This window comes from Arachis hypogaea, chromosome 1, assembly GCF_003086295.3.
Source record: "Arachis hypogaea cultivar Tifrunner chromosome 1, arahy.Tifrunner.gnm2.J5K5, whole genome shotgun sequence".
Taxonomy (NCBI): Eukaryota; Viridiplantae; Streptophyta; class Magnoliopsida; order Fabales; family Fabaceae; genus Arachis; species Arachis hypogaea.
Window position 1 is genome coordinate 97,318,939 of NC_092036.1, and position 12,850 is coordinate 97,331,788.

The 12,850-nt window shown below is 33.7% G+C and overlaps 1 protein-coding gene across 4 annotated transcripts; it reads left to right on the forward strand.

Moving 5' to 3' along the window:
- The first annotated feature begins 6,017 nt into the window (after positions 1 to 6,017).
- Positions 6,018 to 11,521, forward strand: LOC112699776 (AUGMIN subunit 8). 4 transcript variants are annotated; one of them, XM_025751731.3, is made up of 7 exons: positions 6,018 to 6,466; positions 8,058 to 9,562; positions 9,689 to 9,808; positions 10,152 to 10,268; positions 10,371 to 10,460; positions 10,672 to 10,779; positions 11,125 to 11,521. In XM_025751731.3, exons 2-7 carry the CDS (start codon positions 8,192 to 8,194, stop codon positions 11,188 to 11,190), a joined length of 1,872 nt encoding a protein of 623 aa, XP_025607516.1. In that variant the 5' UTR covers positions 6,018 to 6,466; positions 8,058 to 8,191; the 3' UTR covers positions 11,191 to 11,521. The 4 variants fall into 4 exon arrangements, with proteins under 4 accessions (XP_025607516.1, XP_025607519.1, XP_025607517.1 ...); XM_025751734.3 differs by having other exon boundaries at positions 6,126 to 6,305; XM_025751732.3 differs by having other exon boundaries at positions 6,149 to 7,968.
- Positions 11,522 to 12,850: the final 1,329 nt, after the last annotated feature.

Consider the following 12,850-nt stretch of genomic DNA (forward strand, 5'->3'; position numbering starts at 1 on the left):
AAATAAAACACCCCTAAAATCTGAAATATACACCCCAACAGACATACCCCTCTGCAGCAGATTTTTCATTATTTTCCATTAAGAATTCATCTTAATCTCCAGTTTCAATTTCAGATCTGACAGTACATGCATAAAAGAACATGTTAACAAATATAATTTTGATGATATACGGTAATATAGCTTACAAAGTACTGTACCCATGATAGGATTGAGCTTGCTCAGGAGATAAATCTTCAACAACGACCTTTTTCTTTTTGGATTGTGTCCTGGAGGGAAAAAACAATTATGAATCAGAAATACAAAATTAATTTGATTACAAAATAGTATCCAAAGAAGTGTTTACTTTTTTGGTGTTCTCTAAGTTTTTTTTTTGTTTTTTGTTTCTCCACTGGCGATGATTCTTCGCTTCTATTAGTTAATAAGAGACACTCTGTTAATACATGAAATCTTGATAATAAATCCAAAGAAAAGGAGTAATAATTTCAGAACATTACTTATCAGTAGATTCAGATTCTGAATCAGAATCCTCCTGAATCTTCTTTCTTTTTTTGGACTCCATTCTGTAAGACAAATAATCATTATTTAAAAACATTCTAAAAGGGATAAAATACACCAAATGAATGCACAAGATACATCCAAATGAATGCACAAAATACACCCAACTTGATAAACAAAATACACCCAAATAGAGAAATAAAATACACCCAAATGTAGAAACAAAATACACCCAAGTATGTTACTTACTTTTTGACTTTTCGGGTGGGTTGTTTTCTTGTTGAATCCTCTGAGTCTTCTTCAGTCTCAGACTTAGAGGTATAATGGTCACTTTGAGTTGTTTCAGTCTCAGATGATGATGTTGAACTTGCCTTCCTTTTTTTTGTTTTTTGTTTTTTGTTCATTTCTTTCATTTTTTCCTTTGTTTCAACCATTTTTACAATCCCCTGAAACATTAGAAATTTTAGTTAGCATCATTCAGGTAAATAAAATACACCCAAGATATTTTGTTCACTTACCATATGTTCCTCCATTTCTACCCTCATTCTTTCGACCAACTGCTCTTTAGTCCAGTTGGCAATCCAGGGTTTTGGAGGTCTTTCTGCCCTCTTCTTGTCTTTATTTTTTGATAGATGAAAGTAAATTATCATCAGGGCAAAGAGGCAGCCATCAATTGCCTTTTTCTTTTTCAGCTTGTAATCAGTTATGCCTTTGATGATAAAAGTCAAAACATGTCCTCCCTAGTTCCACTCTGTTATTGTGTCCATCTTGAAAATTGGGGTCAGGTGCACATGTGAGATTTTGTTTATTGTCGTTGGTAACAGGAACGCCATATGTATATAGAGGATGAAAATCCTCTTGAACATGAGGCGATCTTGTTCATTATCAACGGCAATAGCCATCATCTCATCTGTCATATTTTTTAGGGTCTTACCCTGGAATCTTCTAAAAATTTGTTTGTCATCTTCAGAAAGATCCTTATAATTGACTTTTTGAGGAAATAGATCTCTTACAAAAAGAAAAACAACATAGTGTGAAAATCAGTTCAAATACACCCAAGCATCAATTGAAATACAACTGAATATGACTCATATACACCTATAATTTTAGCGAGTTACCTGACGCGTTGATGCCAAGCGCAGCCCCTATTGTTTTTTGTCTTATTTTAAATGAACCGTAGCCGGTTTCCAGTCTGTTTTTCCCTAATTTGAAGGAGTTAGCCAACTCCCTTAATATTTGGTGATGCACCCTTAGCGGAGGGATATGCATCAGACCACCAAATCCCAAATCTCTAACTATTATTTTTTTCTCCTCGCTCATATTTCTAAATTTCTCACTTAACAAATGTGTTGCACACTTAAGGTCTTTGGTTTGCAGTAAACAAAGTAAAATTATAGTCAGATATATTTCTATTATATAAAACTGATTTCATCTAAGACATATATTTATTCTTACATTTTTTGAAGCTTGGTTTCTGCTTGCCATTATTTCTGAAATGAAAAATACACCCATAGATATCAGTAAGATACACCCATACATATGATTCAGATACACCCATAGATATCAGTACGATACACCCATACATATGATTCAGATACACCCATACATATGAGTCAGATACACCCATAGTTATCAGTCAGATATTACTCAAACATGCATTAACATACAAGGTCAAGCAACATTACAAGGTCAAGCAATATACACCCATGGACAAGCAAATATTATAACAGTTGCAACTATTGACTATATTAGAGTATATCAGTTCAGAAATATACACCCAACAGAATACTCAATATACACCCACCAAATCACGCAATATACTCCCAAAAAGCAGTTACTAGAAGAACTAGAACAACAAGAACAGTAACACCTAGAACAACTAAGAAGAACAGAATAACCTAGAACCAAGAATAACAGTAAAATCTAGAACAAGTAGAACATTAAAAGCTGTAAAATGAGACCTAGAACAAGAAGAACAGTAAAACCTAGAAGAACGTAGAAGAACAGTAAAACGTAGTACTTCGTTTTCGAAATGTGGAAAATATACAACATGAGTAAAATAGTAACGTAACATACTTTGAGTATTATAACTTCGTTTTTTTGGAGATTCTTGATCGAGAGTTCTATGTTGTGTTGATGGAGAGTTCTAATTTTCGTGACGAGTCCTATCTCTACAGTTTGGAATGTTGCTTGAAAACAGACGATTTGTGTTTTCTTCGAATGGCTTGGAGAAGTAGAAGAATGCGCCATTAAGGAGCGTTATTTTGGGAAGAGCAACTGTTGAGTGGGGTGCGTGTAGTTTACGTTCCATTCAAAGAGAGATGATTGCGCATATGAATGAAGTGTGGACTGAAAACTTGTAAAACTTGTAGAACCTTTTTGCTTGTATGTATAGCAGGCCGTTATCAAAATACTTAAATAGTTGAAAGACTCTGCATTTAAGATGATCCTCATTATTGAAGTTCTAATAATTAAGAATGCATCGCTATATATAGTAGGTTTTCATCGACATGAAAATTAACACGGTGCATTTTTTTTATGGAAAGTTTCTACATTTAATAGTTCATAACTACTATGGTACGTACATATTTTGGTGCAATATATATAGACAACTTTTTAATTTTAATATGGAGAGGGATTGGTGTATAGCAGAGTTATGAACGTATATGGTGTTTTATCAGGGTATGAAGACTGCGCAAGATAAATGGGATTGTCCGATTGGAGGTACTGAAAATTTTGGATTCGATTTGTGTACTAGCAGAAAGCCCTGGGTCCGATTTCAGTATCCACAAATTCTGCTCCATACAAATCAGACCGTCCGATTTGTGTTCTTTTCTACAATGAAATCAGACAGTCTAATTTCTTCCTACTAAAACAAAAAATTAAACGCCATCACAATCATGTATATCTCCCCAATATTTCATAACTCAGTATAACTCACATGTCAACATCGTACAAAAAAAATTAGCCATATATAGAAACTAATAATTTAAACACATATGAGGTTTGAATTATTCTCTGCAGCTTTTATTTTTCTTTTTTCTTTTTCTAAAGCAAAGGTAATAATTAGATGTTAAAATAGGTGGGTCAGATTTTACCCTTAATAAGAAATATAGCTTGTAGTTATGTAGTTAATTAACCCTAAATTTAAACAATTTGAGCAGTTTATTCAATTTTTGTGTATGTAATAATTTATTGCCTAACGACAAATTTTAACTTTAATCTCTGACTCTATCGATATGAATACTACAAAAAACAAAAAAAAATTAACCTGAATTTGACCTAAAATTTATTGAAAAATCTGACATTTAAAAAAGTAATAAAATTTGTTATTGAGTTTTATTTTTACATAATAAATAATTAACGTACTAAGAGAGAGAGAGAAAAAAGTATGCAAAAAATGTTACTACATTATTTCACTCAACAAAAAATGAATATTAAAAAGAGGCAATAAAAACTTCTTTTCCTCACCTTCACGTATTAATTATTAGTCCGAATTGATACCCATGATTTTACAAGTATTACCTAATTTTGATTGTAACATAAGTCTACTTAACATTGTAAATCAAGCTAGTGGGAAGCAATGAGTTAAGCATGATTTTGTACTTTTATTTTCGTTTAACAAATAGTTTCAATAAAGAAATTCAAAATCTGAAAAAAAGGGGAGCAATTTTTACATAATAATTGTGTTTTTCTCATTTACAAAAATAGATGACGTATCTTACAATGTTATCTTTTGAAAAAAAAAGGGCAAATGATAATAGCACTAGTACGTCAATGATAAAGAAATATATTAATTAACTTATTAATAAAATATGGCAAGTATTAATTAATACATGTTACGTCTGTTTTAAATTTTTCCTTAAAAACAGAGTTGAGATGAGAAGGATATTTAAACGCAGCATAATGTGACAAAGTTGTTTTCACACAGTGATATTTATTATTTAATATCAATTTATATCCGATGAGAGCCAAGTATTCAATATAAATTAAAGCCAGGTATTTAATATCAATATTAATTATTTTATTTAACTTTAATAAATTATAGAGTAAATGATCAAATTAATTTTTGAAATATTTTTTAATTAAATTTGTCTTTTAAAAATTTTAACTTAATCATGGTAGTTTTTGTATGACTTCCGTTACTAATGTGTTAAAATTTGTTGATATAATACTTTAAGTGACACATAATACATAGTTAAAAGCCTTAATTGGCGGTGATAAACATGATAAATTTATAAAATTAAACTAAATAAATTATAAATTGATAGATTCTAATGCCTTAAGTTAGTCCCTTAATTAAGTTTTAATTTGATATAATTTTATAAATTTATCCTGCTAATAGTAAAATCATTTAACATACCATATTAACCAACTTTGGCACGGTAGAATAAAAAACAGATGGACTAATGCGATTAATTTAAAATTTTAAAAGGCGAATTTGATTAATTCATTTTTAAAATTAATTTAAAAAATAAATGATTTTTTAGAGACGAATTTAACCATTTATTATTAATTAGAAAAATTCTTCGCATACAAGCGATTAAGGCTTGTAAGCCTTACAAGTCCAATTAAAACTAACGCTCAAAACACGTTTTGAACCGTTCTTTTTTCTCTTCGTTTTCTTCTTCTTCTTTTCTTTCGTTTCTTGTCTTCTCTTTTTCCTTCTTCTTCTTCTTGCTGCACGTCCTTCTTCCTCTTACTCTTCTTTTTATTCTTTTCTTTCGTTTCTTGCCTTCTCTTTCTCCTTCTTCTTCTTCTTGCTGCACGTTCTTCTTTCTCGTCTTCCTCCTCTTCTTCTTCATTTACGTGCTTTTCTCTTTGTTTTTTTCGTTATTCTCGATTTTTATTGTTTTTTGATATCAAGCTCTGAAATCGTTTTTGAAGAAGAAGAAGCAGCAGAAGATGAAGAGGAAAAAGAGAAAGAGTTCTGAATTATGCATAAGGTGTACTTCAACGAATTTTGGATGTATTTCTTAAATCCTTTGGGTGTAGTTTTGTAATTTTTTGGGTGTATTTTTGTAATCTTTTGGGTGAATTCATGTAATCATTTGGGTGTATTTCTGTAATCATTTGGGTGTATTTTTGAAGTTCCATTATTTTCAAAACGATTTCAAAGCTTAATTTCAGAAATTATGAAAATCGAAAAAAAAAACGAAGAAGAAGAGGAAGAAGATGAAGAAGACGAAGAAGAAGAAGAGGACGAGGAAGAAGGAGGAGGACGAGGAGGAGGAGGAGGAGGAAGAAGAAGAGGAAGAGGAAGAGGAAGAGGGAGAGGGAGAGGGAGAGGGAGAAGGAGAGGAAGAAGAAGAAGAAGAATCGTTCATAATACATGGTGAGTGTAGCGCTTTGAAAACAGGAAACGATTGAATAACGCATTAAAAGGCCCATGTGTAGCAACTTGTAAAACTTGTAAGTCAAAAAGACTTATCACGCATTTAATACAAAAAGTACAAAAATAATTATAATTATAAATTAAATTAAATTACTGCATAAGGCGGAAGAATCAATTAAAAGTAGGTGGCGCGAAAACAACCGTCCCGACTCCCTCCTTTTTTCTTTCCAACTGAAAACCGTTTACATTATTTTATTAACCTAAATATACAGTAATATATAATATTATAATTCTTTTCTTTTATTTTTTTTATTTTTCAGTAGAAATCATCACTTTATATTTTTCCTCTTTTTAATTCTCTTCTTCCCTTTCTCCTTCCCTCTCTTTCTCTTCGAAATCACAAAATTGCCACCGCCGACGAAGTTGAACTCCGGCGACCGGCTGTCCTTTCTCCGTTTGTCTCCGGCGAACCTTCGTGAGATCTGCACCTCATTTCTTATTCCGTTTTGGATCCTCCTTTCGCATCTTGCTTTTGTTTTTTGAATTTTAGGAGAAAAAAAAAACGAAAAAGAAAGAAGAAGAAGAGGAAGAAAATAAAGATTATCTGATCAGAGCAAGTTTTTTTAGCAGTAGAAGGTGAGAAATTCATCGAAATTGAAATCAATTGTGTTCTGATTAATTTCCTCTTCGGAGCTTCTGTTTTTCGTTTTCTTAGCTCTACGTAGATCACTTTGTCTACTATCGCGTTATGCGTGGATTTCTCCAGATTTTGGTTTTTGATCAAGTTTCATGCTCGGTGAATTCGAAGAAGAAGAAGAAGAAGAAGAAGAAGAGAGAGTTATTTGATTTTTTTTTTTTTTGGATTTTGAATTTCCGAAATTAGAGAAAGTGTTCAAATTAATTTTAATGATTGAAGGAATTAGGATTCGATGAACCCTAGTGTTTGTATTCGTTCTGCGAGATTAGATGAACAGTGAAAACACTTAACGTGTCTTCAGACAGAGAGACATGAACCTGTCAATCCAGACATCTGTCATGGATCTCTATCCTAGAACCCTTTGTTTCTTTCCAAATTTTCCAGGTTAAAATGGTTCCTTTTTTTTTCTTTTTCTTTTTCTGGGATTCCATTCTATAGATATTCGTTCATGAGTACTTTAAAAAATAATTATTCGGTATGGTCAAAAAAGAAATTACCTCACAATCAATCTTTTATGAAGTATTTTATTTTATTCTGATTCTGGTGAATCATGTTAGGTTTGCGAAATAAGTGTTTATGGGGATGGACAATAATCGTCACTGCACGTGGATGTCCATGTCTTTACCCATCTCCCAAACATTACCACCAGCTAGTTCATACTTCAACTTACAACAAAACCCATATAATGTATCTGTGCATAGCATTACAAACAAAACACATCAATTTACATTCTCTATTTGAGAATTCTCTCTGCAAATTTAGGCACAAAAAACTCATGAAACAGTAAGTTGTCATATATATATGGTAACTACTAACTACCACTAATTAGTGTTTGAGTCAAATTGGGAAGAAAGGGAAGAATGTTACTGTGTTTGAGCTTGAAAGATAGATAGGAATAGAAATAGGCACTTATTATTGGCCCTGCAAGTTATGGCATCACTTTCATAGAATTCCCTTTCATGAAAAGGAGTTGAGAGAGATGAGGAAATAGGGACAGAGTGGGTTTATGTGGAGAGAACCCATTGCCAACCCACCCGACCATGGCACTCCCGTGAGAAAGACAAAAGGGGAAAAAAATAAAAGCCTCTTACCCTACGCACTTACCTCTTTCTTATCCTACACCCCCCCATAATTCCATTTCATTTCCCAGTATCCCCAATTTCCAAGGGGACCCCCCTCCCATCCCTGCAATTCTTGCTATGTTCTCCAGTTAAACTGTAACCAAAGTTTGGTGATAAAACGTTAAATGCACATTGAGACAGTTTCCGCTAGTTTCTCTCATCCATCACAACTAATGTTGTTTTCCCTCTCCATATTCTTCTTGCCGTGTCCTGATCTTGTTGGATTCAGGATATTTTTTATGACAAAAACATACCCACTTGCGTTTACCACACACGATTCTCAAATTTGTTCTCTAACAGATCAGAGTCTCTGTAAAGATGTACACTTTTTTTGTTTATGGGTTTATTCTCTGGTTTCCTTTTTCTTTTCCAATCTGGGGTATCTTAACTTTCTTTGCATTTGTTGCAGATTTATTGCAGAGGAAAGGATCTTCTTTCTGGATAATCTGTGCTGTTCATTTATTCCATTGATTGCCAAAGCTGCTATATCTAGCCGAGTTTCATGAACACTAAGATCAATGTGGTCTAACTGTGATAGAGTGGATGGATGTACATGAATCAGATCAAGCATTACGGAAACTCCGAGCTGTGGAGACTCGAAGACAACCCTTGGTTCTAGCTGAAAAGTTCAATGCACTCGCTACCAGGCTTCCAGCAACAAGGGAAGTTAGTTCAAGGTATAAATCACCTTCTCCAGCATCCCCAACTTCTACTCCCCGGCGATGCCCATCTCCAACCCTCTCAAGAACTACTCCTGCATCACCCAAACCGTTACCAAAGAGGCCTGTCTCAGCAGAGAGGAAGAGGCCGGCTACTCCCTCTTCCCCACGCAGTCCTTCCACACCGGTCAGTGACTCATCTGTAGATGTACATTTATCATCCAGACAGGCAGCTGGTAGCCGTTTTCCAGAGACCCTATGGCCTTCTACAATGCGAAGCTTGAGTGTTTCTTTCCAGTCTGATACCATTTCGATACCTGTCAGCAAGAAAGAAAAAGAGAAGCCGGTTACTAGCCCTTCTGATCGTACATTGAGGCCTGCTTCCAATGTGGCTCACAAGAAGGCTGAAACTCCTCGAAAGGCTACTCCTGAGAGAATTAGGAGCCCTCTTAAAGGGAAGAATACCACTGATCAATCAGAGAATTCAAAACCAGTTGATGGTCTGCATTCTCGATTGATAGATCAGCATCGGTGGCCAAGTAGAGTAGGTGGGAAGGTATTGCCTAGTTCATTAAACCGAAATATAGATCATGCTGATACCACGATAAGAAAGTTGAGCACTCCAATTTCAGAAACTGGTGTATCATCGCTGAGAAGATTGTCTTTATCGAGTGAAGTTTCGGCCTCGGGAACTAGCATGCCTTCGCTGAGAAGATTGTCTCTACCAGGCGAAACAAGTAAGCCCGTGCAAAAAGGTTCTAATGATGCTGGAAGGCTGTCATTGCTTGGTGAAAGCGGAAGGACAGGAAGCCAGATGAAATCAACTGATGACCGCCTCCAGTTATTAAGATCACTTAGACCCGTTTCTACAACTCCGGCAGATAAAACAGGATTGTCAACTGCTGGAGTCAGATCTCTGTCCTTGTCGCGTCCTGCCTCACCCGTTAAGACATCGGTGATATCCTCTCCTGGTTCAAGAGGTCTCAGTCCATCTCGGTCGAGGCCATCAACTCCTGTAACTCCTTTTTCTAGAGGGCTTAGTCCATCTCAAATTAGGCCAAACAGTCCTACCAGTCCATCTGACAATTCAACTTCAGTTATGAGCTTTATTGCTGATTTTAAAAAAGGGAAAAAGAGTGCAGCCTTCATAGAAGATGCTCACCAGTTACGACTTATGTACAACAGATACCTGCAATGGAGATTTGTCAATGCAAGAGCAGAGGATGCACTTTACATCCAAAATTTAACTGTGGAGGTATGATTTGCTCTCTTTCACAAGCTTGCAAACTCTTGCAGTGTAGTTCTTATGCTATGTACAGGATTGTGCACGTCAATTTACTTGCTTACATGATTTTACAAAAATCTTTCAACAATGATGCAGAGAACTTTGTATGATGTATGGAGCACTACTTTGTCTATGTGGGAATCAATTATTAGGAAGAGGATCAATCTCCAGCAGCTGCGGCTCGAGCTCAAGCTGAATTCTATTTTGAATGATCAAGTAATGCTTCTGTGATGACTAAAATAGTTATGATTCCACATGCCACTTTTTTTTAGGGACATTCAAGTTACTTTTTATTCATTAAATTTTTTACATGATTGACTTGGATAGTTGGTGATCTATGAGTTAAGCAAATATGCACAGCAGATATTGGCCCTATGCCCCTGTATATTGAATATAGGTTTTTTATTAGTCTCTGATTACATGTTATTGATATTAGCGGTTGATATAATTATATCACTTCCTATAAGTGTAATCCTATTTCCCTTCATTACTTAGTTCAACTTATCAATACTTGGTGATATATTGTTCTGATGTGGGTCTTTAACTATGTTTGAAGCAGATGACCTACCTTGATGATTGGGCTGCACTTGAAAGTGATCACGTTGATGCTGTATCTGGGGCTATAGAAGACTTCGAGGCAAGCACTCTTCGTCTTCCAGTGACTGGAGGGGCAAAGGTATGCCTGGTTTGTGTTTGTTGATTTGATACCTGGGACGACCGGATGAGATGCATGCATCGATAATAACAAGTTAACAATAATAACATTACACCTTTTCAGGCAGATATTGAGCATTTGAAAGTTGCTATCTGTTCAGCTGTTGATGTCATGCAAGCAATGGGATCTGCAATATGCCCTTCGCTTTCACGGGTGACTTACTTTATCTAGAGTTATACTGTTTTAGTCCACCTTATCATCTATTGTCCTGTTGTTTTCTAGGCTAACACATTACTATCAAACTTGTCCTCCATTTATTGTATTACTGTTTAATTTAGTATCTGATGGTCAATATAATTTTTCCAACATTTCGTATTCAAATGCAATATTCTAGGCATTTATACCTGTTTTTATGTTATCATAGGTGGAGGCCATGAATAATTTAATTTCTGAAGTTGCTATCGTATCAGCACAGGAAAAGGCCTTGCTTGATGAATGCGAAGCGCTACTAACATTTGCAGCAGCTATGCAGGTGAGAGTCATGGTATATACTAAACAGTTAACAACATTGTACTCAACAAAATCTCTCAAATTTATGATGTTGAGTATGAAAATAAGTTAACAGCCAACCAAAATATGTGGCTCAGTTCTCAATCATAGTTATCAACCAAAATATGTAGTATACAAAGATAAAATGGAGACAGATCCTTCCAAATTCATAGTGGATTAGTTTGATTAGTTTCTTTCATCAAGACAGTTTGAGAGAAATATTTTGCATGTAAAATTGTTCATGAGCATTTGATGAGACGAAAATAATGCGTTTCATGGTTATCATCATCATTGTGTTGCTAGTCTAATTATTTTTTGGATAAATCAGGTTGAGGAAAATAGCCTTCGGACGCATCTCATGCAAATCAAGCAAGTTTTAGAGGTGAATAAGTAACAAATGCTGGAATTTAAACAAGCATTAGCTTGACCTACTTCTAAGCTAACAACACTTCTTGGTTCTTGCGGCTGCAGCCAAATAGTATAAGTATATCTAATATATTATATAATTATTTCAGGTTATTTACCCTTGTAAATTATTTTTGTTATGTTTAAATAGGCTCCTTCCCTTTTTTGTCTCACTCAAATATGTTGGAATTCATATTGTTCCATTATTATCTTCCTCTCCTTTCTTTAGTCAACACTGGCGACCAAGCCTTCCACTTGTAATTTTGTATCAGGACAAATGAGAAAGAAAATGCAAAGCAAAAGAGTTATATTGAGTTCAACCCATTTTTGCACTATAGTTTGCATTTAATTCATACTAGAATGAGACCCGCGCAATAGGCGGGACGGTAAATTAATGACAGTATATAATAAATATTAAAAATTATTATGTTTTGTAGAAATAAATTAAATATGTGTAAATTGAAGTTAAATTTAAAAGGTATTTTATTTTAAATAATTTGTAGTACAAAAGATTTTGATGTTGGAGTTATACAAAGTGACATTTTTATTTGGTGGTTTGATTTTTACATTTGTTTTAGTTTTAGTTGATGGACTTAGTAATCTTATGTGGCACTCGTCCTCCTTTTTTTTGTTGGTTGTTAGAGTTGCTACTTTCTTCTTTTTGTCGTAGGTTTTTGTGAAGACATGTTCTTTATAAATTGTTGAGTTTGATGCACTTTTTATTGTGTTATTTGGTTTCATCTTTGTATGTATGTTCTTCTTCTGAAAATGTGTCTTGAATTTGTATGGTTTTCTTTCTCTTTAATCTCTTGATGGGGTGGTGCTTCAATGTCATTATTTTTTTGAATTAGATTTGAAGCCCAATAAGTTTTTTGCATCGCCATCAAATAATACAAAAGTTGTTGTAACACTTTGATCTGAAACCTTTAATTGAATTATGAACCTAAAATAAGTATTGGGTTAGCAACTAATAATTTGATAGATGAGATTATAAAAAGTATATAGAGTTACCTTATTGTTGGATATTATGGTGTTTGATTACATGTGCTAGAAATGTAGTTGTTTCTTTTACATTTAACATAGTTCCATCCTAATTTGTCATCAATTTTATTTATAATTGCTAAAATTGTGAAGATCTTTTCCTATTCTAATATTCAATTTATGTTATCATTAGGTATATGGTATTTGAATAGGTATGAATGTATGATGCATGTTGTGATTTTTTTTGTCATACCTGATCATTAGATTCTCATTGCATGGCCATTAGATCTTGGATAGTTATTCGATTTCTAATCGTTCTGCTCTGAAAGAATGATGTTCTATTGAGTAAGTTTGAAATGGAAATAAATTTTTTGTGCTAAATTTGATATTATGTGAAGGAATAGTGATAAGAGACTTATATATGTAGTTTAAATGATATGAAACTTAAATACTTATAACGTAAAATTTATTATGATTAATAATATTATTATGACATTTGTAATATGGATATTTATTACTTTAGTGGGTTATTTATAAAAATTAATAAATTAATTGTTGAGGTTATAAATTTATTGCATTGTTTATAACGGTAAGATATACTAAATAATAATATAAGAATATGAATTCAATGTATTCGTAGGTTACAAATTTATTGGATTCTCTTTTTT